The sequence below is a fragment of the Fukomys damarensis genome, unplaced genomic scaffold (genome assembly GCF_012274545.1).
Source record: "Fukomys damarensis isolate Sample0158 unplaced genomic scaffold, DMR_v1.0_HiC HiC_scaffold_19, whole genome shotgun sequence".
NCBI lineage: Eukaryota > Metazoa > Chordata > Mammalia > Rodentia > Bathyergidae > Fukomys > Fukomys damarensis.
In genome coordinates this window covers 18,197,815-18,223,441 of record NW_022900931.1, presented here as the reverse complement: position 1 = coordinate 18,223,441, position 25,627 = coordinate 18,197,815, and the positions used below count along the sequence as shown (strand labels likewise).

The following is a 25,627-nucleotide window of genomic DNA, read 5'->3' as shown; positions in this document are numbered from 1 at the left end:
TAGTATGCTTGAGAGAAAATCATCCTGTCCTAAAGCAAATTTGTTTTTTCATGGAGTTGGTTACGAGAGATGTTAGCCAAAAGATCCCTCAAAGCCAGTAATGTCAAAAAATGGAAAAACTTCATTTTCTTGAGGTTCCTATAGGAAAGACAAAGGAAGTTTATGCATGTGTGGGAAATGCAGACATAGAGAATCTATCCTGTCTTATGTACAGCGGCCATGATTATAAGAGAAATGAAGTGTGGTTGCCAGCAAATAGAGCCAATGAAACAGGAAGAAAAAAAAAGGCATTTTAATGAAACTTCAAATGTGTTTCCATTTACTAATTAGGACTCTACAGCCAGCACATATACAAACAAAGCAATTAATGCAAACTGCTTACAACTCCTACACAAGTTTCTTAATTGAAATATGTTAACATATCTATTGAGAGGAAAAATTGTATGGAACTTTTGAATTTTAATTTCATATTTTTGTTTTAAATTGGAAATAATAGATACGTTCATTAAAATCAGTTGATTCAATGAGTAGGTCTGTAACATTTTTGGTAAAAAGATTAGGAAATATTCACAAAACTAAAGTATATTAGGGAACAATCTGAGTGATGGGTTATTTGTGGTTTTGTAATTTAACTGAGTTTTGTGGATACATCTGCAGTTGTAGTTTGCTGAGAATTCACTATTGTAGGCTCTTTGCTAAATGTTTTGCACCATTGTCTGATGAACCCAGCCTACAAAGCTTAGTCTCCATTTGACATGTGAAAACTGAGGCTGAGAGATGCCTGGGAGTTCTAGTTAGAAACTGATTCCAAACAGTGATCCCAAGTTGGGATTTGAACTGAGACCTGTTGAAGCCACAGTTTGCAAAGTTGACCATTGAAACTGTACTCTTTTTTCCACTCAGATTCACTTGTAGCAAAGCAATTACAACAGATTGAAGTCTCTTCCCAGGTATGTGTAAAACAGCTATAGCTTGTATGTAAGCAGATTCCCAATGTGTTTTTCCTGTGGAAATAGATTACTCAAGTCTGTGTGTGTGTGTGTGTGTGTGTGTGTGTGTGTACATGGGCGTGCGCGCATGCCCGTGTTTGTGGGGATTGAGCCCAGGCCTTCACCCTGAGCTATATAATCCATCTCTTTTTAAAAAAAAATTGAGGGGGATGGGGTCTCATTATGTTGCTAAGGCTGGGCTTGAACTTGCATTCCACCTGCCTCAGCCTCCCAGAGTGCTGGGATTACAGGTGTGCACTTTCAATGCCTGTCTGAGTTTTTAATTTTTACTGATGTTACCCAAGTTGTTTGAAGGAAGTCAGATAAAGAACTAGATTCCCAGGGCTTGCAGGAATACTGGTATTATAGTCTTCCTAGTTAGTAACTGAGCTGTGTGAATCAAAAGCCTTAAATGTGTGCTATCATCTAACCCAGCAATTCCATGTCTAAGGATTTCCTCAAGGGAACAATTGCACCAGTGTTCAGTGTTATGTATCCAGGCAATAGCAGCAGGAGAAGTCCTATGTAGAACGGGTTAATGATGGCAACCTCATTGCAAGAAGGCCTTCAAGAGACTTTTGTCTGATGCCTTGCATAAAATTAGGCAAACTTTGTTCATCATATCAAAGAGAGAAATAGAGTGGGCTGACATGCCCTCCCTCCTTCAACTACCTTCCAGTTCTGCTGCAATTCACGGTGAAAAATTGAAAACAACCTAAAATACTCAGCATTAAGGAAATGGTTAAATTATGAACCACCCATACAGTTGGACTTCATGCCATACCATGATGAAAAGATATCTGTAATATCTTGTTAAATGAATATGTGCACTGCAACTGTTTGGGTAAGATGACCCCATTTTGATTAGAAAACAAACATGAAAGGCCTCAACACAGAGAGCTAAGTCACAGTAGCTCATATTATGATGTATAACTTAGTGTTATTCTGGAAAGAACTTAGCCTTTTCAAAAACTCTTCGGATTTTTCTTATAAACCTGAATTTTAAAAATGAATTGTTTTATAAAAGAACTTGCTTCATTTGAGGCTGTTAAGAAGATGGGGATCTTTCCTGATCTTTGGATAAAAGTTCCCTAAAACATGCAGTGTCCTTTCATTTTTTCAAAATAATTAAGATTTATACTCATCTCTTGACTGCCCACTCTGAATAAATATAAGTCTGTATGGCCCTGCCTGGGTCCCAGAGCAGAATATACAAAGTGGCTGTCAGCAACCCATGTGAGCCTTTCAGATGGATTTTGTTTGGCTTTTACTATTGAAAAATCATTTGAACTAATGTCAACTTTTTAGAGCTATGAGATTTCACATTAAAATGTGGATTTCTGGTATCACTTGGGAAAAAATCAGAATATCAAGTAGGCGTAGATCTTATGCCCGTGAAGTTATTTATTTATTTATTTATTTTATTTTTTTGGTACCGGGGATCAAACTCAGGACCTTGCACTTAGGAGGCAGGTGCAGTGCCACTGAGCTAAATCGCTGGCCTGCCCATGAAGTTATGAGCAGCTCCTGATCCGTTTGCCATAGTCCCTGGCATTCCTTAATGCCTGCCTTTTGCTCATTTATTTTATCTGATGGAATCCTGCAGGCATTTAATTTTTCATTTCCTATGTGCTAGATTCTAAAAAAAAAATATCCAGTGAGGTCACTTGTGTATCATTCAGCAATTACCTTAACTTTTATATCACTTGTCTGAAAGAGTAGACAAATTTACTCCATTTGCCAAAGCAGGATCCTGGAATTTTTGTAAGTGGCCACAGGGAGACTTATGGGTTAAATTAATCACTCAGTCAGTGGAAACATCTACATACCTACTGTGGTAGGCTCTGAGAACATTAGGAGTTGTAAGTTTCTTTTTGGAGAATGGATGTTATATTTGTCTGTTTTTCATTGCTTTAATGAAATACCCAAGGCAGGTTAACTTTATAAAGAAAAGACAATAATTTAGCTCACAGTTTTGGAGATTCATGGTGCTATTGACCCAAATGGTGAGAACTCTTTTGGCTGTATCACCTCTAGGGTAGGAGTAAAAGTGTGAGGAAGAGATACCACCATAGAACAGGAAGCCAGACCGAGAGCGAAGTATTATCTTCCAAAGGTAGTGACCCCAGTTGACTTACACCCTCCCACTAGCCCTACCTCTTAAAAGTTGTACCTGCCAACATCCCCAATCTGAGGACCAAGCTTCCAGTATGTACATGCTTGAAGGACATCCTTAAACCTTCTCCAAACCACAGCCTGTGTGCAAACCTGCAGATAGTAAGATAGCATCAAATGCCGAGTGCCTAGGAGATCTTGTTACAGGACCGGCTGGAAGTGCTGTAGGTGTTTCTCTGCGGGGTGGAGGTGGGATGTGGATGCCATTCCCAGGAGATGAGATTGGTGAGGAAAAGTACTGGGGAGGGAAGACTTTAGATCGTGTCTGTGAGTTGGCACAATCTTGATTCTGCCCTTGAGTTGTTTGGGGGACTTCACATTTCTAAGCTCTACCAGAGATTCTGTTTGAGGAGAGGCGAAATGGACCAAGAGTACACATCTTTAGTGTACATCATAGGCGAGTCTGTCCTAGGCCACACTAAGAGAAAAGAGAAGATGGTCAAGCAGGTAGAGAGAAATCACAAAGGTGTGGGAGTGGGCATGGGAAATTAGAGGCTACAACATCTGCTGATTAGAGACTTACATGGGTCCTGGGAGATGACTGAGGGGTCCACCGTGGGGATAAAGGAAAGCTCTGCAATCAGCTTCTTTTGCTTTTCTCAGCAAGAGAGGACAACAGAGGCTTTTCACAGAGTTAGGGAAGTAAAGGTGGGGGCAGCAGCAGCTACAGCAGCAGCAGCAGCAGCAGCAGCAGCATTATCCCCCAAAAGCATGGTCTTTGTTTGATTTCTTTATCATTTAATGGAATGAAATAGCTACATATGAGACAATCAATCTCAGGCTTGCTTTAAAAGAATGCATATAGTTAATTAACAGGCAATTGATCCTAGTCCTCCTAGTTCGATTGCCTAATCAGTTAAATTGGATTAACAGTCTAGCAGTCTGCTGCTAATGCTAAATTACTCTACTGAGTAATTACTCCCTATTTATAATTGAAAACAAAATGGATATCTTAATTCACACCACCATCTTTTGTGTGTGTGTGGTGGTGGTGCTAGGGATCGCACTCAGGGCCTTTGCACTGAGCTACAACCCCAGCCTCTCTTTATTGTGAGACAGTGTCTCACTAAGTGACTAAATGGCTCAGGCTAGCCTCACAGGTGTGAATTTCCTGCCTCAGCCTCCCAGAGTGCTGGATCACAGGCGTGTGCCACCACACCCAGCTGCAAACCACCATTTATTTGAACAAATACCAAACCGAAGTCAGAATTTTTGACCCAGAACTTGGTATAGGGATGGATACATGGTCGGCTGACCCTTGCTGTATGTTTGCTGTGTGGCCTTAATTGAAACTTACTTGATGTTTGTAGTTTTTAATTTCTGAATAAACAGTAGAGTTCTGATTAGACAAAGGGTTTTTGCACCATCAAATTCTTTGGGGTGTCTAAGTGCCACTTCCAAAAATAAAAATGAGAGCAGAACACCCTTACTACAAACAATATTACCTTTTGTTTTCTTTTTTTTTAATTTTTGGTTTTTATGGGGGGTTTCCACATACCACCTTGTTTGGGAAACATGAACAGGTACATTTCCAAACAAAATGCAACAGTAGCAGCAATGAGTTTGAAAATTTCTGAAGTATTAAAGAAGTGATCTGATTCAATTCTGCCTATATTTACAAGCCATTGCTCACAACTTTAATACGTAATTCTCATGACTCATTGAGCATAAAAGAATTCTAATGTGCTTCTGAATTGCTTCTATTGTTCAGCCTCCCTTGAACTTGTAAGGGATCTTACTGTGCACAATACCTGCAGACATTTCACAAATTCTAAAGGGTTGAAAAATAATTCAGTGGGCAGATAACAGTAGGGAAAATAGAGGGAGGAAGAAGGGGGTTAGCAGCTTCAATAAAGGTAGGGAGAGCTGGGAATTTAGCTCAGTGGTTCTGCTGCCTGTCTGACAAGCTCAAGGTCCCAAGTTTGATCCCGGTACTAAAAAAATTTTAAAAATAAATAAATTCAGGAAGACAGGAAATTCAGGCTGTGTGTGAAGAACCACAGGAAGACAAAAGGTATAGTGGGAATATTGAGTGTATCCATAGGTAAGGGGAGTGGCAGAAAAGAATGGAGAGGATTCTGGGGGTGATGGTGTGTCCTGTGTCCTTTAGTGACAATGTCAAATATTTCGTCTGTAGGCAAGGGAAAACTTGGTGTAATTTTTACTAGGCAAGTGATTTGTGCCAGCCTTTGCTTAAGAAGAATTTGAGCAAGAATGAACGGTTGAGGAAGGGCACGAACCAGAAACTAACAGAAGTCATAAGTAACCAGAAGTAAGAATTCTTTCTGTACTATATTAAAGACAAAGAGGTGCGGAGTACAGGAAGTTCTGCAGAGTTAGGTGTTAGGATGATCTGAAGAAAGAGCTGTGCAGAAATGACTCCGTGATTTCTAGTCTGTGTTATGAGAAGATTTCAGTTCATTAAAAACAAAAATGTCAGGTATTGATCACGTAGCTTTTTCCAGACACAACTGTTTAATCACAGCGGCTGTCTGGAGCTGGTACCATTATGACAGAAGCTTAAGGACTACGGTTAAATCAGTTGCCCATGGCCCTAGGGGAAATGGTAAGGCCGGGATTTAGATGCATGCTGGAGGGCACCAGAGTGGAGATGTCAGAGTTGATGTTGGATGACAGGAAGAACTTCCTCTATTTAGAGAAAAAGAATCCTTCCCAGGAAGGAAGTACAGATACAAGGACTGGCAGTGGTGTGAGGCTCAGCTCTTCCTGCTGTTGCTTCTGTTTTCTGCCCTTACCTTGGAAATGTAAATGATCTTCATATGTTTTTTTTAACCATTCCACCCTAAACGATATTCCAATATTTGGAGAATTTTTGAAACGTAGCTAACCTCTGGTACCGTACAGGCACAATCTTTGTTTACTGCTTTGGGGTTCATGTGAGATGTGACATCAATAATAAATTTCAGTGGACTGGGAAGTAATTTTGAAATGTTTAATAAATATAATCAGTGGTTGCATGAAATGATGCAGTATGGGGTTGTATCCAGACATCATATATGAAATGTACAAAATGTTCTCCTGAATGCTAAGGTGTTACTGTTTTAATCGAGTAAGGAATTTAAATTGGCAAATAGCACCTCGTATATATTCACATCATTCAATATCCAGAGATGCATCCTCTGTAGAAAGCATAATAATGCTGAATTTATCTTTTATAAACAATCACAATTTTACTAGCAGAGTGGGGAATGCAAAGCTTAGCAGTAGCTTTTTGGGGAATGGTTTTCATATAATTGAAGAACAGTTAAGTGTCCTTGACTGGAGGAATCTGCAAATATTCGATAATTAGTACTTAGAAATATATATCCCCAGAGAAAGTTTTGGGTAAAGTTTTCTTAACGGTTCAATATCTAAATATCTGTAACCAGGAGCATTTTTCACCACAATAAATGAACTAATTACTAGGTATTTTTAATCATAAAAATATTTACATATGCAAAGTAAGAAAACAGCTGAAATTTTAATTTGGACTTCCAAGGGGCTGGTTAAATAACTGAAAAGAAACAAATGAAAGTTGGTTTGCTCATGGGAAAAGACCGAAGCTGCTTTGGGTTTAGCTCTCTTTTATTATTTGGCCTGGTTACCTGGGTGCCACATTTGTTAGGGATTCACTTGTGGGAAGTTGCCAATCCATAGCTGAAGCGATGAAGTAATTGGATACAGTGATAAAGAGATGTGCGTTTGAGGAGTATTGTTGGTGGGTTGGGGGTTTAATTGATGCACTGCTTAGACTGTAATTAGGTCCTCGAGCAGGGCAATACAACCAAGTATGTCAAGGAGGGCATAATTAGATGGGTGGCTGAATGGTGTAATTACATTCCTAAGAGGGGGCTATAATTAGATGTGAGGCAGGGGGGTGTATTTAGATGCCTAAGTTGAGGATATAATTACCATATGGGCAAGAAATTAAATTATGTATGTGGCTGAAGCATAATTATGTGTGGGAGTCCATGTGGCTCCATAGGTGAGGGTATATAGAAATGAATAGGGTGGTGTGCAGTTAGGTATTTGTTGATGTTCTTGTGAACAGAGCTGGAGATTTTCATCGTGAAGGGCAGACGTACGATTTGGCATGGTAACTAATAGCAGGTGGTAAGTAGTGATGGTTTTTGGGGATCATTCCAAAGGCTTGTAAAGCAAAATCTCTGCTTTTCTGATGTGATTTGAGATCCATATCTAACACTGATGTTCATTTTTCTTCATAGTCTTGCTTGATGGTGTTCTAAATGCCGAATGAGTATATTTTCTAGCTTTAAGACAGAAGGAAGATGGCTCTGCCTTCTTTCCAAGAAGATAGAGAGCTTGGAGATTAGTAAGATGAATGAACAACAACAAAACCCCTTTACCATCAACTAAACGCACATACACACACACACACACACACACACACACACACACACATGCACACATGCATAATTTTCTTATGTGTAAGGGGTGCTTGAAACATATGGTGAATGCTTAATTTTAAAAAATATCACAATGGAAGGCACAATATCATTAATGCTCCAACTAGTACTCCCACTTGCTTTGAGCATGCTTATCTCAGAGGTCTTTCCACTTTCTGAAGCAGTTCTGGTAGTCCTCCTCTTTTCTGAGTGGCTACAAGGTGTGATTAAAAAAAAAAAATACAGTGAACGCTGCCGCTACATGCCATCCAAGTGAAAGGCGGGCCAGTAAAAGAAATTGCAGTGTGTCATCTACCTTGCTCACTAGATCTGGTACCATGCAGCTTTTGACTCTTCATTGATATCCAGATGACCATGAAGGGTAAACATTTTTGCATCCATTCAGGACATTGAGAAAGCCAAGACGGTGCAACTAAAGACATGAGAGAGGACTTCCACAGTGGCTTCAGAAAGTGGCAAGAACAGGGCGTGTTTTTGAAGCAAGAGTAGCATCATCAGGAGGAATAATTTCAACATTCAACATTCACTGTATTTTTATCGCAATTGTCAAGTGTTAGAGTAAGCGTCAACTCTTTCCAGTAAAGGGGTATCACACAAAGTTGTCTGTGCAATGAAACCACCAAAACTGAACCGTGGTAGCCTGATTATCTAAAACAATGTTTATTCATAAATAACAATGTCTTGCCTCCTGGTTAAGAGCAACAAAGCAAGGAATATAGGCCGCAGATAAAATGGAAACAAGGGATCAGTGGAAGGAAGCCAGGGGATGAAGAATCAAAAGCAAAGTAGTGCAAAAATATTCTGTGCACCTAAGAATATCACAGTGAAGCTATGAATTATGATGAGAGTCCTAATTAGATACTGTACATTGTGTATCACATGTTTTACAATGAGTTTTTGGTTGCTATCTTCAAAGACAACATGAAAAACAGGCATTTCTTGCTAAGATAATTTTTGGAACTCATGGTATTGAATTGGCTATTGTTCATCTATGTATAGTGCTTAATCGGATTAAATCTGTGAATCAATTTTTCTCAGCTCCTGTTTGAGTCTGTTCAGACTTTAGGATAGTTTCAGCAGAGTTCTATTACCAGTAGGATCTCAGTGGGTTTCTTCTGGGATTCCAAATTGTTAAGATTCCTGGTACTCCCAAAGAAATCAGATTTAGGGATAATTTTTATAACTCAGATGTAGAGACAGAAGAACCAACATCCATGATCTATAGTTCTGCCCTTTAGCGGTTCTATGAAACACTTTTTATTCTTAGATTCTGATTTTATGTCGATGCATGATGCTTTTTTTTTTGGTACCAGGGATCAAACTTAGGACCTTGAATTGTGAGGCAGGTGTGGCTCCATTGAGCTAAATCCCTGGCCCAGAATGATGCCAATCTTTAAAATTTATTGACATGCCTCAAAGGCAGTCTCTTTCAAAAACTTATAGCTTAATTTGTAATCAGAGATGCTCTTTAATAAAATATTGTGCCTTCCTGTGAAAAGAACCATCACAATACTGTTTAATCCAGTTTGTTTTCTACTGAGTGGTTCAGATATCTCTTCTCCTGCATCGGTTTCCTGATTCCACCCTCCCTTCAAGACCAGCTGAAGCTCCAAAGCAGTTGGGGATTCTGGAGGTTACCTCAGTTGCTTACAGAGGCAGTGTAGTTGTGGGTCAAGACTTCCTGTTATGTTTGGAGAGATGAGTGGCTCACCTGACCCTGCTGTGGGGGATGAGAGTGGAGATCAGCTCTTTGGCTTGTGGCTACCCTGTGTGGATTACATGTGGAAGGGAGGCAGACGGGAGGCTTTACATATGACTGATAATCAAATTTCATTCACCTAATTGTAAACCTTCCTCTGGTACTAGTCACCCAAGGCATAAAACAAAACAGCTTACATTCTTCAGATTTTAATAGCATTCTTTCAGAAGTCATATTGCCAGCCAGGAATATTTTCACAGCTTGCATTTGCGGTTTGTTTCTGAAAAAGTCTTCTAGCCTCTAGTAATTCTTTTCACCCTTGTTCATGCCATGAAACATGAAAGTTTTGTTTGCTTTTTTTTTAACCTTCCTAACATTACGTTTTCTAAGTCTAATTTTCAGAGAGTTACTGAGCAGTCCAGGGGCCTGGCAAATTAGAATCTTGATGGGTAATATAATAGGACTATTGCAGAATTGGCCATTAACAGGAGAAAGTTATGGGTGAAAATATTTGGACAAAAAAAATCCATAAGTTGAATTAATAGCTGAGCAAGTGTTGAAAAATTTTGAGCTCATCATTACAATCTTTCCCATCTATCATAATCTGTCCTTTCATTTAGAGGGAGACTTTTAAAAGTTTGTCAGGAGTATTATAATACTACATTCTCAGGTCTAGGAGATACTTTCTTGTGTAGGTACAAGGAGATAATATTTCAGAAGACAGCATGCAGTGTCTTAATGAAAACACCATCAAAATCACAATATTTATGTGATAATGGATGACCAAAATTTCCTTTACGTAGTATATCCATAAAGAACAACACCTTGCTGTATAGCATTATGGAAAGCATTGACCATTGCCGAGTCGTGCATTTGGTGTCTAAAAGAGAATAATGAGAGTATTTATCTCAGTTACTAGTGTTCATCTAAAATAACAACCCATAGTATTTCCTCAATTATATTTTTCCCTTTCTGAAAAGCTTCAGTGTGCTATTATTGTTCACTGATGTATGATCAATCACTTAGAAGAGTGTACCCAGGAGCTCGAGAATATATATTGAAATAAAATTGCTTCTACCAGGGCTAGCAGTTGACACAGTGAAGAAGGAGCAATCGAGCGTTATCAGAAAAAAGTTAGAAGTGGCCTTTTTTTATTTTTTGAATCCCCAGACTTTTGTTTGAAGACTTTTGGGACTATGATAATAGTGCGTGTATATAATAGTTAAATTTTCTGCTGACAACATTATTCCCGATGATTAAGATACAGTTGGATAAATCACTGTTTTACCTTCTTCCACAAAAGCCCGTGAGATGTAGGCATGGACCACGTCCATGAGCTCCACTGCGAGAAGGGAAGGAGTGAAAAGAGACAGGAAACTGAGCAGCCCACAGTGTCCGTGGTTTTCCCTTTATTGTCCCCCATACTCCTGGTAATGTTACCCCCTTCAGAGATAGGAAGCCAAACACAGAGGAGCGTTACAGCCGCCCCTAAATCTGGGTAACCCTGTGCAGTTAGAGGGTAGTGTTTATCCCAGTCTGTGTCGCTGTTGCCTAGGTCTGCCTGTTCTCCCGCCTAAAAACCTGGAATCGCCACCCCGTGAGGTTCAGGGATCTCTCTTTAACAATTTAAGGAGTTTTAAATTGGTATTTATAAATCAAGCTAAATATTAGCTGAGGACACGTGAATCCACTTTTTCAAATAAACTGTGTCCAAATCTCTATATTTAACTCAGTGAACTCAGATCAGGCGTTTGTCCTTACTGTTGAGCCAAGTCCTTGTCTCGGTTAGCAGTTGATAAGTCCAGTGACAATTCTAAGCTTTTATTGCATTCAATCTATCAACAGCAAGTTTTTTGATGCTAATTTTCCTTCCTTCTTTACTTTTGTTCTAAGTCTCTTTTCTGTCTACACTCACTCTCCAGCTAGTCTTCTGACTTTAAATAGCTGATCACGCTCAACTCTCTCCAGGAAAGACCAATTCCCTGATTGCTCACTCAGTTGCCTCCTTGACGTTGCCCATTGCCACTTGAGTATCTGTTCTGGTCCTTTTTTTTTTTTTTGGTACTGGGGATCGAACTCCGGCCCTTGGGTTCTACTTGAGTATCTAAATGGCCCTCAGACACTTGGTGCCTTAGAAGGCCCAGTCTCAGGTCTTTTCCTAAACATGCTCCTCCTGTGATCTTCCTATCTCAGTAAATGACAGATCTGTCTTTGCAGCTGTTCAAACCAAAACTCTGGTATTGACCTTGCTTCCTTTCCTTCGGTCAGATCTTCCTCCGGGATATCATCAGAATCTGGCTACTATTCATACTCCCACTCCAGGCCTAGTCCAAGTCACAGAAATCCCCAGCCTGGATTATTGCAAGGGGCTCCTCACTGGTTTCTTTTGTTGCTCATATCCTGAAGCCTCTTCACGCAGTAGTAGTGATTGCTTCAACATTTTTCAATGTCACTGCTTTTCAACCTCCCTCCCTGCCAGCCTGTCTTGATTCTCACCTTACAATAAAAACTGAAGTTTTTCTAATACCTTACAAAGCCCTACAGAGTTTCTTGCCAGTCTACCTACTTCTACTTCTCTCTCCCTTGCTGATTGATTTTCAAATGCTGTGGGCTGTGTGCACTCCCTTCCCCATTCCAGAAATGTTCCCATCTCAGGGTCTGTGTGTCAGTTGTTTCCATGGTATCTGATTGGGTCACTTCCTTATCTCCTGCTGGGATAAGTTCACATGCAGCCTATGAACTCTTCCCCTATCACCTGATCAAATTGCAGTTCCTCTCTGGGAGGCGGTTTCTTGACCCTGTCCATGGCCCATATTGTGATGACGCACCTTGACTGTCAGTGTGACTGATGTGGGAGCCACTAGGGCATTGGTAAAGCACATTTCTGAGTATGCCTGGGTAGGCCCTATGACCTTGGGTTCTACATCTGTTCCCTGGTCCCTTCTTCTCTGGCTCTGTCTCTGCTCTTTGCTTTCCGGACGCCACGAGTTGAGCAGCTTTGCTCTTCCATGTCCTTCCGCCATGATGTTTCTGCCTTGACTGAAACCTCCGAAACTGTGAGCTACAATAAATGTCCTTTCCTGTATGCTGTGGCTATCAGGTGTTTGGTCTCAGTGAAGGAAAGCTAACCACTACACTCATGTATCTTTGTTTCTTACCTGTCTCTCCCATCAAATATAACTTCCAGGGGAATAGTGATTTTTCACTTGTGTTCCTTTTACCCAAGACCATGCCTGACTCTTAACAGACACTAAATACTTGTGGGATAAACAGACAACTATGTAAAAATAAATACTTAAGTATTTTCCAACAAATTATAGATCTAACTGATGTTCTTCTAGCATTGATCCCAAACCATTCTCTCAGGTGACTGAGAAAAATGTTGCGTATGCATATTCTGAATCTGTTAAGAGTGCTGGTTCTTTGCTTCTCCCTCCTCTGAGTATTCTGCCCTGCAGGGTATTGGACTATCCCTGCCCTACTGATACAGGGGATTCCTGATGCTCTGCTTTCAGTTGCTCAAGCTTTATGCTTTAGGTATTGCATATTCATCAACAATATTTCCATAGCCCTGGCTATTCATCTTACATACTAGGGAATAAAATCTTCTTGGCTGTGTTACGTGTCTACCTCCACTGCCCGTGAATGCAGAGCCTTCTGAATTTTTTTTACTCATTAAATGACTTCATTCCTTAAAGTCCTTCTCATGAAGGCCTTCTCATGTATCTTCGTGTATCAGTTCATGTATTCTTTTGTATGGTCCATGTTATTTGGTTGACATTCACCCAGGTAGCCTATGTACAATCAGTACTGTTACTTTCTGAACCATTGGTATCTACGTAGGGTCTTCTTCCAAGAACCCCAGTGGCTGGGCGTCACTTCAGCAAGCAGCAATTCTTGCTGATCCAGCTGGAAGAGCCCAAATGATGTGTTTTACTTTCAGGTGCTAGTGCTGGATTTCCATATTCCCTGGTGCTAAAAATAGCACTCCAGACACATTCAGAAATGTACACTGAACATTTCCTTCACAGTCCAGTTTAATGTTTGCAGGGGGAGAGTCACAGGCTGTCTGCTTTACCTCCAGCCACTTGCTGGAGTTGGGAGAGCCTCCCGACTTCTGCTCAGAACCATGGGCACAGTGCTCCTGTGCTCATCAACATGGCGTTTGCCCTCAGCAAATCCTTTTGTGCCTTTGTTTATGTTGCTTTCTCTGCCTGGCAAAATCCTACTTCTTCTGTGAGGTTCATCTCAAGTGAGAGCTTTCTCTATTCAGGTGCCTCTCTTACAAGTGGCACTCATTTCTCCTGCAGAGCTTCGGCATCTCTGCGAGGCTGTTGCCCCTCCTCTCTTCACATCTTAAGTTGTGAGTCCTGAGGCTGCAACTTGTGTGCCCAACAACATAGAAAATGCCCAGAGACCTATGTGGAGCGAGTGACTGACAGGGTGAATGGGCGAAATTGCAATTCGATAGGAGACTGGAATTCATTGGAGTTTGGTCCCAGTTCAATGCCTTTAAAAATAATCTTGCACTTAGATTTTTTTTTTTAAATTTTGTTTTCCCCCAGCAAACACCTTCTCCTATGGGCGTGGCCAATTCGACAAAGAGGAAAAAAGATTGCATTTAAATACACTTCGGGGAGTTTTTGTTTTGTTTTGTTTTGTCATTGTAATTTCAAAGGAACAGGCTAGTTTGCTCCTTGACAGATTTCTTGGCATCTTTCTTTCCACATGGTCTTTTTGCCTGGCCCAGCCTTCATTCAACTTCCTCCAAAGGGTCTGCTGTAAACAATGATTTTTGTGAGGTTGTGTGTTCTTTGCAGTGAAAACCCGCCTTGTTTTCTGTTGCTAGGCAACCCCCTTCCAGCTGCCATTGAAGAAATGTGCGGTGGTGGGAAATGGTGGGATTCTGAAGAAGAGTAGCTGTGGCCGGCAAATAGATGCAGCAAATTTTGTCATGCGGTAAGAGAGAGCACCACAGCGCGGCCTCCGCCTTCTCTCCTCGTCCCCGCCCCTTCTGTGAGCCCTGGGCCTTTTCAGAACTAGTCACTTGGCATTAACCAGATTCCCTCAAGCACACACACTAAGGAGTTCATGAGAGTGCTACGGGGAGCGAGGGAAAGTGCCCGGATGAGGTACACAGGCACCAGCGCCCAGGGATTAGAGGTACCGCTCTGCCCCTTCATAAGGGCAGCGGGGAGGGGATGGGGTGGGGGTTGGGGGGTGGTAAAAGCGGAAGCGTTCCTCCGACCTCCTCTTAGGTGGTAGAGTCTGATGCTGAAAACTTTCTAAATTGCTCTTTCATTAAAGCTAGTTCCACGTGAATAAGCATTTTGATGTATCCATTTTATTCTGCACCCTTGTCTTCCTAGTTTTTCACAAATGCCTTTGAAACTAGCAAGTGGGATTTAAAGAGGGATTCCATGTGTGCAGTCCTAGGAAAATGAGAAAGAAGGAGTGGGGGAGTCATCTTCAAACAAGGCAGGAGCTTGTTCGAGGGCCTGAGCTGCTGACATCAGATCCAAGGAGAGGAGGCCCCTGCAGGGGACAGATGAGGAAATGCCCGGTGTCCGGCCCTTGGGTGGAGGAGGTCACCGGAGGGCACTGTTGCTGATTTTGAGCCCTGGTGCACAGCAGCCCATTGCGGAGGCGGAGAGAGAGTGATTGCCTTAGTGCAGGTTTGAGATCAGGTGAGAGGGAAGGACAGGAGTGACAGTGCAGAGGATTGTGCTAGTGAGCGAGGGGAGTAAGCAGCAGGGCCTTCAGCCTGGCAGGAAAGGGAGTGGTCTCTGCCTTCCTTGTGTGAAGAAGAAGGGAGGGGGCGAAATGGCGGGGCATTCAGGGCCAGGAGGGGACTGGTGCTGAAGAGGAGGGAGAAACGGGGGAAGACAGTGCAAGAATGGCTCACTGGAGAGTAAGATTTCAGAGCGTGGCTTATCCAGGGGATGATTAGATGAGTTGTAGAAAAGCAGGACATTTGTTACTGAGGATGCGAAGAAAAATTTGAGGTTAGACTCTGAGGGTCTTCCAGGTCGGACCCTGGAATCCCAGTGAATTCAAAAGGACCATCAGCCAGGGGCCAAAGGGCTCCATGACCAGGAAGGCTGAGGATCCCAGTAAATGGAGGGCAGGAAGCTGAGCAAAGGAGGAGGGAGAATTTGTGTTTTCTAAAGGGTGAATAAATACTGAAGTGGCAGAAGAGAGCTGAATGAAAGCTGAACCACCCCTGAGTTGAGCTAAATGGGATAGAGAGGACTGTTTTAGGGGCTTCAGGGGAAACCCTTGTCTTAGGGGAAGGCCAAGTTCCCTCTTAGAGGAGGAGAGGGGGCTGCCGGAAAGACAGCCTCACTCGGTGAAGCCTGTGGCAGAGTAGGTACATTCTTGTCTTTACCTACCTTTTTCTTTATGGGGTGCCCTCACATATTGTTTTTCCAGTGTAGGATTGTCTTTTCACATCTTTTACAATTTTTTTTTTTTTGCAATATATACAAGCAATTGGAAAAATGGGAAAAAAGTAGTTTCCTTAATTCAAATCAGTGCACTCTCTGTTTACCGTGCACTTCTGTGTGTTGGGCCTTAGGCGGGTTCTGGGGAGGATGGTACATTGGACAATTCTGAGACGGGCTGGTATCCTAGAGATGTGCATTCTGGAGAGTGTAGACACAGGTGGCAGAGGCAGTAGGAGCTTCTGAGGAAAAGCTTGTCTGGGCTGAGTCCTCTCTTTGTTCCACTTTCGGTAGGGAGGAGGTCTTCTCCATAGCCATACTGCGGGGAAGACCTTGGGTCCTGTTGCAGTGTCATAAAAATAAGGGTGACAGTGTGTTGGGGGGCTGGAGAGAGAGTGAAGCCACAGGAGTGGATGAAAGAAATACCTGGAGAGCAGGGTTGGATGAGATAGGCAGAGGCCTTGGGCCCGCCAGGACCCCACTCCAGCACTGTGGCTGTAGGTGAGGCTGAGGAGCCAGCAGGGAGCACTGAGGGTTAGGAGGACAGGTCCTTGCCCTTGACCGTGCCTGTGAGCTACAGTGTGCTATGTGACCTTTGCCGGAGCTCAGCCTTTGGCTGTGTCGGGGAAGCGGGGCTTACTGTCGTGGCAACTCTGCTTTGCCCTGTGTTTCTATGGAGGTGTCACTAATGTAGCAGAGGTTATGAGGCTTGCTTTAAATTTTCAAATTTCTTTTGTATAAATTTATTTGCTCTTTCCACACATAACATAAGGAAGAAGGAAGAGATAATATTAAGTTCAGGGGTTCAGAGGAGTTAAGTGATTTCAAGTGACCTTGATACAGTGTAGAAGGAAACAATGCAATAAATATTTTTCTGTTATTTTCGATGTGTGTGTGTGTGTGTGTGTGTGTGTGTGTTTATCTTCCCTTAGAAAGATGAGTATTTGAAATTTAACATGAACAATACCTAAGCACCATAGGGGATTATCTAGCAGGACAATATTTATCTCAAATAAATGAGACTGTTGGCCTTGTACAGCCTTTCATTGATGTATCCAAGATCAGAATTAATGAGCAGCTGTGATTAGAGTTCCCAACACAGTATGGAAGCACAGTGTTCATAGGATGACAAGAAAAGTGAGGATTGAAAAGGACCCAGGGAAGGTAGCATTGTAAGTAAAGCTGTGTGTGTGTATATACGCTTCTGAATAACATCACAAAGTGGACTGTTTCTGTATCACAAAGGCTTATATGTAGGGTTCCCAATATGGGAGTAATAAATGTTGATAAATTATCTAAAAAATTATTATTTGACGATTTACAGATCTACTTGTAAGTGGTTAATACACATTTACAGATCAACTTATAAGTGGTTAATACACATTTCAGAGGACACATTTAGAAAATTGAGAAAATACCTTATTTTCAAAATTATACACTTAGAGTTTAATTAGGAAGCATGCTGCCAATGGGATCCTACACTATAGGATACATGGACTGATAAAGGAGGAAAGGAGACCCCAAAATAGCACTGTCCTTACATAGTGACATACCAGATTACAGGTCAAACTTTTAAGACTAAAATGGAATGATTCCATAATTTTCTTTGCTTAGATATTTTCACACCCATTTTCTAAAGTGCTAAAAGTCAATTTCCCATTTTTTTGAAGTGTACATTTTCTGTATAATCAAAAGCAGCACATTAAAAAATGATACCGTTGAGTTCAATATAGCTGGAAGGCCTGTGACACAGAAATAACAGTGTATTCTGGAGAGAGACTGGATGGGCTTGGGGTTATAGTGAAGACTACGCAATTTTGGTGCCATTTGATTTATGCTCAATGTGTGCTTTGCATACTTAAATCTATGTATGTAAAATTTTAAAAATAATTTTGTGATTTTTCTATTTTACATTTCTCTCCAGTAAGCCCATTTTTCACCCATTCTATCCCAATTCAGAGGATATTTATTTCTTGCCAGCTCTGGGATCAGATCTCTTTTAGGATCACGAGCACTGTTACTAGGACACTTTAGCCATTAATATCTGTTAATTGTGCCAACAAGCACTAATGTAAAATTTGAAACACTTTTACACAATTATGCCTCATTAGAAACAATTTGACTGTATTAAATGTGCCTTTTATGTAAATCTATGTAATTATCAATTTAGGGACTGAGGAGCTAAAATTATAGTGTGCTTTTCCTAAGAGATAGAGGAAATTGTCTTAGATGTTTGCATTTGGAAAAGAAAGTTCACCTAGAAGAAGTTAAGGTAGATATTTACACCAAAATGTATTGCTATTATTTTCTAGAAATGCATTTATATTCTTTCTTTTATGAGCAGGTAGAACCAGTATCTGCAAGTTTTTCTTGAGCTTGTACTCTGTGGTAGGAAGAATGAAGGGATCCAGATGTATGAATCACAGAACACAAAGAAAATCCCAGTGTTCACTTATGGAAACTATCTTGTTTCATTTTATAGAGACAAAGCAGGTTAATGGCACTTTCTGACAATGTTTAGAGCTCACAGTTGTAGTATAATGTGGTTGCTTCTCGAATGTTACTAAAGGCAGTCAACAACAAAGCTTCTTTAAGAGATGTGTGTGTATGTGACTTTTAATCTGTTTTATCTTTGTCTTCGTAAAGACCTATGAAATCACAAGACTGCCATCCATACCACACAGCCTGGCAAGCCAGTCATGAGTTCCCTTTCGCCTGAGAATCCTCAGGCATGCGCGCAGGATGTGATGCTGCCACTGGCCTGCAGGATCTCTGTGATTGGTCCCCAGGTCCCAGGTCCCCACAAAGCCCCCCTGTTTGCTCTCAGTGAGGTCATCAGCTGACTGACATGCTGACCTGTGGGTAGTTGGTGGAAGAACGAGCCTCTCATTACTCACCAGGAGACAAAAGGAAGACTCTTAAATCCACAGAGATGAATTTCTCCCAGGGATTCCATGATGTTTTAGGAGTCCCAGGGTAATCAGGGTAATCAGGGAATTCAAGCTGATCAGCTGAGTGAGCACATGGCCAATTCCATCTCCTGGGGACACATTTGTGGGGAAAACTAATGTGATTATAATAAAATATATGGTGAATATTTAAATTTTTAAAATGTGACTGTAAAAGATATACTACCATTAACTCCCTTCAAAATATTTCCCTTTGCTTGGAAAAATTATTTCGAAATATTATTCTTGTGAGTTTCTGAAGAAGTTCTGAAATTTCTCTTTAGTGAGTGTCTTTCATAAAAAGACTACATTGTATCTTCACCCACTTTATTCACTGGAGCAAGCACCCTGTGACTTCAGGTTCTTCCCCAAAGTAAAATTGACCATGAATGGTAAATGTTTTAAGTTAATTCGGGACATTGAGGCTGCAACAGCAGGGCAAGTGAAGACACTCATGAAAGAGGACTTCCAGAACTGCTTCAGAAAGTAGCAAGAATGATGGGACAAGTGTGTTCAAAGAAGGCAAGAGAGGGAGAGGGGTCATTAATGGCAATATGCTTTTACTGTAATTAAAAACTTGAAAAATTCGCCATAATTTTTCACCGTACATGTTCGTAAGAAGTTGTGACCAAAGAAAATCATTAGGGTGCAGGGGTGGAGCTTTGCTGGTGGTGGTAGTAGGACTGTTTGCTTCATTAGGAAACAATGCCAGTCCGCTTTTCCTCAGAGGAACTGGGATCATTGCATTTCTTTGGGTGCGATGTCATTTTGACTCCATCACTAATCAAACTGTGCACTGGTCAGAAAAGTCAGGCGTACATTGATTTGAGTGAACATTACATTGCCCTTAATATACTATTATAATTCATATTTTGGCAAAAGTAAAGAAAACATAGGCAAGTATAATTCCTATGCCTCTTGAGGTTCCTGGTTATGCTGTCAGTTCTGTGTCCCCTACCTCCTGAGCCCTAATTTCAAGCCTAATACTTCTTGTCCTACCACCTCACACATTTTACATGGAATAAATACATTCTAGTTGCTATCTCTTTTATTTGGTAGATCATTTACCTCTGTAGCTGACATTTTCTTTCTTCTAAAACAGGACTCGTTTTTGACAGCATTTTAAAAATGCCAATGGTTAATTAGTCATCTAATGTCTATTGAAAGGGAAAGGTGGTAAAATATTATTTGTGAATTGAGCTGGAATTAAAGTTCCTATCTGTGCCATTATAGCTGACTTGAAAAAGCATTACGTTATCCTGAAATGCTTGCTCTTGTGTCTCTAGATGCAACCTTCCTCCCTTGTCAAGTGAATACACTAAAGATGTTGGATCCAAAAGTCATTTGGTGACAGCCAATCCCAGTATAATTCGGCAGAGGTAAGAGCTTTTGACCTCTGTTTGTGGGGAACTAAAGAGGAAGGCTTTTGAAATGTTGAGCATCTTAAAAGCGGTGAGTGTGATTCAGTTTGGGAACAGAGAGGAAAACCCATCTGTACAGGCAGGAAGGAGGAAAGAGGGAACCGTAAATAAACGAGGTAGGATTATGGGAATCCAAACAGTGCTTCCTGCTCCCTCTGGTATTCTGTTTCTTGCTGTTGGAGATAGGAAGCCTAACATGAGGATCAGTGGTTTAGCTTGAAGAAGCAGCACAATATCCTGCTTATCACTACTACTTTCAATTTGTTGATTTCAGTCCAATTTGTTGATTATCAACGGTGAACTGAATTAATGAAACAAAATAAAGGACCAATCTACCACATTTGTGTGCTTTGAAATAACAATATTGTCAGAATATACAAGAACGTGTAATTGTTATAATAGTATATTATAATATATAACAAAATTATATATATAATATAATGCTATTCTATTATATAATAATACTCATATTAACCACATACATCAACTTTTGGAAAGCTGATGGGAATTCTTATTGAGCATCAATGTTATAAATTATTGCAGTGCTAGGGGAGTTTCTAAGAGTCAGTCCCATTGAGCAAACCCATCTCGGAGCTCTCAGCTGTTCCTAAGGACTCTTGTAGAGAATGGGCCCATTTCTGAGGAAGGAAGAGTCAGACATTGTCTTCTAGAGCTCCCTGTGTACCTAGTGCTGAGGAGTGAGATATCCACATATTCTGGGCCCAGTTGCTTACTATCTGAGGAAGTCCTATCAAGTGGACAGCACATGTGTTTATACTTATTTTGGTTCATAACTAAAGATTCTCTAAAGAAATTTCACAAAATGCAATCAATTAACTTTTAATTTTGCAGAATACTCCCCAAATGTACCATTTTCTTTCAGTAATGGATAAAATTGTTTTTCTGCACTGAAAACAAAAGTATGTATGTATTGTTAATCTTTTAAATTTTGTCAGTGTGGTTGAGTGAAAAGTAATACATTTTTTACTGAATTTGCATTTTTTCTGGATAGCAAGTAGACTGAGTTGGTATTGATATTAGTATTTCTTTGAATTCCCTGTTTGTATTTTTTATTTTTGTTTTCTTCTTTAAAAATTATTTTCCTATTAATATGTAGGTACTATTCGTTATAGACTTTAAGTCTTTGTTTATTGTATGTAGTAAATGTTTGCTTCTATTCTGTCATATATATTTTAACTTACTTTATATTGTTTAAAATTTTTATTCAATAAAAATTTTTAGTCTTATAACTTTTTTAATTAAAAAATTTTTCTGGGACCAATTTTCTTTGCTGTATGAAATTCCTATTAAAATATTATCCTATATATGATAGTGCCTATGCAATTTAATGTTTTACATTTAAGAAGTGTAACCTGTGTTAATGTATCATTTTTATTTCTTAAATTAAAAAAATAATTTTATTGGTACATTTTTAATATATTAGTTTTAAAACTAAATATATGTTCATTATAAGAAATAAACAAAAAGTTCAAGGAAGAAGACAAGAAAACACAGAAATATTTTTCTTTGATTAGTTGGAAATTTAAAATGTTTAAATCCTTATAGATGCAAAGGAAATTTTTTTGCCAAAAAAATGCACAAAAAAGGTTCCATGAACACTTTACCACCTTGTAGAACCATAGTTGGCAACTTTGACTATTATTTTGACTTGGGAATAAAATAACTTTTAGGAAGGCGTATAAATTCGTGTGGAATGGGATGAAACAGTCAGCATAGTATATTCAAGAGCAGAAGATCCTGTTTAATTATTTTTTTTCCTGAATATGTGGAGTTGGTAGTAAAATTTAAAGAGAAAAGTAGAAACGAGCATTCGCGCAAGATGACTGAGGGACAGGGAGAGAAGGGAGGGAAGGGAGGAGAAAGAGGGAGTGACAGAAAGAAGAGGGCAGGGGCAGAAACGAAATGTGGAAGAGGAAAGCACACCTCCTGGTAATAATTTAGATTCAGTTTGAAGGGGAAAAACCCAGGCAAATAAGCAAACACTGCTAGCAGAAACATTGGGAAATAGTCAACATTTCTTTATGCCAGGTCCCGACTCCTTTATTTACGTTGCCTCACGTTAGCCTCACAACGGTCCTCCTAGGTGGAGATGAATCATGTGCGTTTTTATGTACAAAGAGAAGAGAGGTCGCTCTACTGGGCGTCAGTCTGTTGGTCCCCAAACCTATTGCTGTTGTCTTTTTCCTCTGCTGGGTTTTGTGAAGGGAAAGCAACAGGATGGATCCATCCAGCCTATAACCTCTAACTCACCGCATTTCAAACATGTTTGTTCAAATAGCCTTCAACATAATTTTCAATCCATCATTTTCTTGGTTATTTTCAAATTACCTCATAGGTTTTGCCATAGGGTTAAATTGTTGCCAAGTATAAATTTATAGCACATTATTTATTATGCATATGCTTTAAGTACATATCAGCAAAATCTCACAGTCGGGATGTAGCTCTTTTGATGTTACATGTTCTCATGTCAAAGTCAATGCTCTTTGTCAAATTAGTTGATTAAGATAACTTCTCATCAGAGAAAACTGCCTTTTTAAATTTAAATAAGTATTACGGTTTCACCCAATATAATCATCTCACTTTCTGATGTGAAATTATTCAACATGTAAATGAGGCACGGGGAACTGCAGAGAGTTTGTCCCTGGGATAAGGTAAAGCACAGTCTCAAGGCCAGGAGTGGTGGCGCATGCCTATAAACCCAACACTCAGGAGGCTGAGGCAGGAGGATCGCTGTGAGTTCCAGACCAGCCTGGACTACTTAGTGAGTTCTCAGCGACATAGTGAGACCCTGTCTCAAAACAAAAACAAAAAACAAAGATATAGCACAGCCTCTTTCGGTTTCTTCTTGAGGTACCCTTACCTTTCTTTCCCAGGAGATATTCCCTCAGGAGGCATTTGGGATATGAATCTTTGGTGGTTTTTATCCTCAGGTGATTGCGTCATTGTAGTGTTTGGGGGAGTAGGAGCAATGGTTTTCTTTTGTGAGGTGGAAAAAAGAAAACTGTGAAAGTAGAGTTTGAAAAATGATGTTTTAGAGTGCCAACCTCACAGAAATGAATTTTAGAAAAGTGTATGTGTGGAAGATCATGGGAAGAGGGAAGATGAGAAAGGGAGCCACATAAGGTCAGGTTTCACGCTTTCAGCAGGCGTTTTCTGAGGTCTCTTCTGGGCAGGGAATACCAACTCGAATGAAATGGAGTCCAAGCATACCCCTGGTCTTTACATCTATGGGAGGGCCTTTAAACATTTCACAGACCCCTTCTAAAATTAATTTAAAATTTCCCTATATGTGCATTTTTCATCCACCTGAGTTATCCTGTGGTAACTTGATGAAAAGGAAAAAAATTACAGTTCTCAAACTTTGCCTCTTATTTTTCAAGAGAGCTGAAAATTCAATGGGTCATTTTGTCTAAATCAGGACTTTATGATATTTATTCCCAGGGTTGATAAATATGTTTAGACAAAAGACTGCTAAATAAAAACTGAAATTGAATCAATTATCCTGTTATGACGTTAAGAATTCAGTTTTGAATTTTAAGGCTGACCATCTTGGGAAATGATTGTTATTTGAACCCAGTTAAAAAGAAGGATGAGTCAGATATGTTCCCTTGTAGGCATAATAGAGGAAATAGATTAGAGATGGACAACCAGAGGCCAAGAATCTTGTGATTTTAGACTCTGGAACATTGCTTGGCATACAGGACATGCATAGCTTAGGGAATGAATGAATACAGGAACAGTTGCATTATAAAATCTTCCCCAAACTCAATTTCTGGCTCTGACCCTCCAGATGTAAGTGAAAGTAGCTTGGAAAGTTTATGTACTGAATTTAGGCAGAAAGTTCTTTTCCAGTAAGATGTCCAGAGAGCAGCCTAAGTGAATACAACACCCAGCACCCAGTGCCTCACATGAGTTACTTTGTGAACACCCACTTATCTCCTTCCTGAGAGACTCTACCCATCGGCCTTGGATAATAGGTCTGATCAAATGTTACTCTGAAAGCATCATCATTGGGTGTGGGGCTGCACGCCTGTAATCCCAGCACCCGGGAAGCTGAGTCAGGAGGATCACTGTGAGTTCGAGGCCAGCGTGACTACTTAGTGAGATCTCATCTGAAAAAATAAGCATCATTAGTACGTAATTATTAAATAAATATTGGAATGGCCTAAGCTCTCATGGTACTTCCATACAGACTCCCTGAAAGCTTGCATCCTACTGAAAAACCTTTAGGGTATGGCTTAGCAAGCGTATTAGATTGAATTAAAAAAAGAGGTTATTGACATGTCATATATGGAGATCACTGAGCCAGTAACTTCTTTTTGGTGTTTACCTCAGTTGTGTATTTTTCCTGGTCAGTAAGTAGCATGTTGAGGAGTTCCAGTTTCAGTGGAAGAAAAAATGGGCAGAGAGCTTTCTGAAATCTAGTGAGACAGCACTGGCTACGTGATGTAAGATAAGTTCCTTAGCTACTCTTTCATGTAACATGATAGGAAAGCATTTAATATTTAGCCCCAGAATTCCATTTTCACAGTGTGTTTTGTACGTATGGAACTATTTCTTACTGAATTTTGGGATTTCAGAGAGACTCAAGGGCCTGGTGTTGGTTCCCATGTTGGATCTGAATAATGCAGAAGTGTGAAATTGTTAGAAGGAGCCGACAGAGGGAGTAAGGAAAAGAGAGGGACTAGAGAAGGAAAAAGACCAGGAATGAAATCTTTGGGAACTGTAGGCAAGTTGCTTAGAAAAGAACAGAAATGTTGAAAATCAGTTGTTTTTTTTTTTAGAAAGTATGTGTCTTAAGATTATCTCTTTTTAATTCTCTCTGTCCCTGTTTTGACTCTTCAGATTTGTAATGTGTCCATGCACTTTTGTATATGGTATTCATGTTTGTGTGTGTGTGTGCATGTGTGTGTGTGTAAATGGTGAAGGGATTGCTGTGTCTCATTTAGGGTCAATCATGGCAGCTCTGTGTGTATAAGTGTGTGTGTGTGTGTGTGTGTGTAAATGGTGAAGAAACTACTACTATGTCTTATTCATCTGGGATCAGTTGTGGTTTGTACTCTGGATAATGGTACTGACAGGGTAGAGACAATCTTGAAAATGTTCCCCTCCTGGGGATTTTCCAAGTGACATCTTGGGAACTGCTACACTTGTACTGACTGCTGCCCCCTTTGGAATGTAGAGACACCCTCTGACTCACAAAGATGTGGTGCTCCAAGCAAGTATTTGTGCTCCAACTTTAATTGTAAGAGGAAAGCTTCAGTGTACAGTGTGAAACTGGCTAATTCTCTTACAAATTCCATGCGTGCCAAGAGCGTCTCTGGGCAGCACACTTGGGGTCCATCTGTGCACACTTCCATTACTCAGAGTTGATTTCAGAGTGTTCAGCTGTGAATGAGCTTTCCTAATTAAATTTAAGAAACAGGACAAGGGTAATAATTGTTAGTATGTATGCGAGTTTCCTATAGTCTCTGAAAAATACTTTATTCAATTTATATTTGCAG

General features: G+C 40.2%; 1 protein-coding gene across 4 annotated transcripts in view; it reads left to right on the top strand.

Annotated features, from left to right (window-relative positions):
* Positions 1–25,627, top strand: part of St8sia1 (ST8 alpha-N-acetyl-neuraminide alpha-2,8-sialyltransferase 1) — a 124,204-nt gene that overhangs the window by 63,517 nt on the left and 35,060 nt on the right. For all 4 annotated transcript variants that reach the window (XM_010615537.3, XM_033766279.1, XM_019206301.2 and 1 more), the window contains 2 exons: positions 14,140–14,249; positions 19,968–20,060. In XM_010615537.3, coding sequence (XP_010613839.1) covers positions 14,140–14,249; positions 19,968–20,060 — 203 coding nt within the window. The remainder of the gene's footprint in view (positions 1–14,139; positions 14,250–19,967; positions 20,061–25,627) is intronic.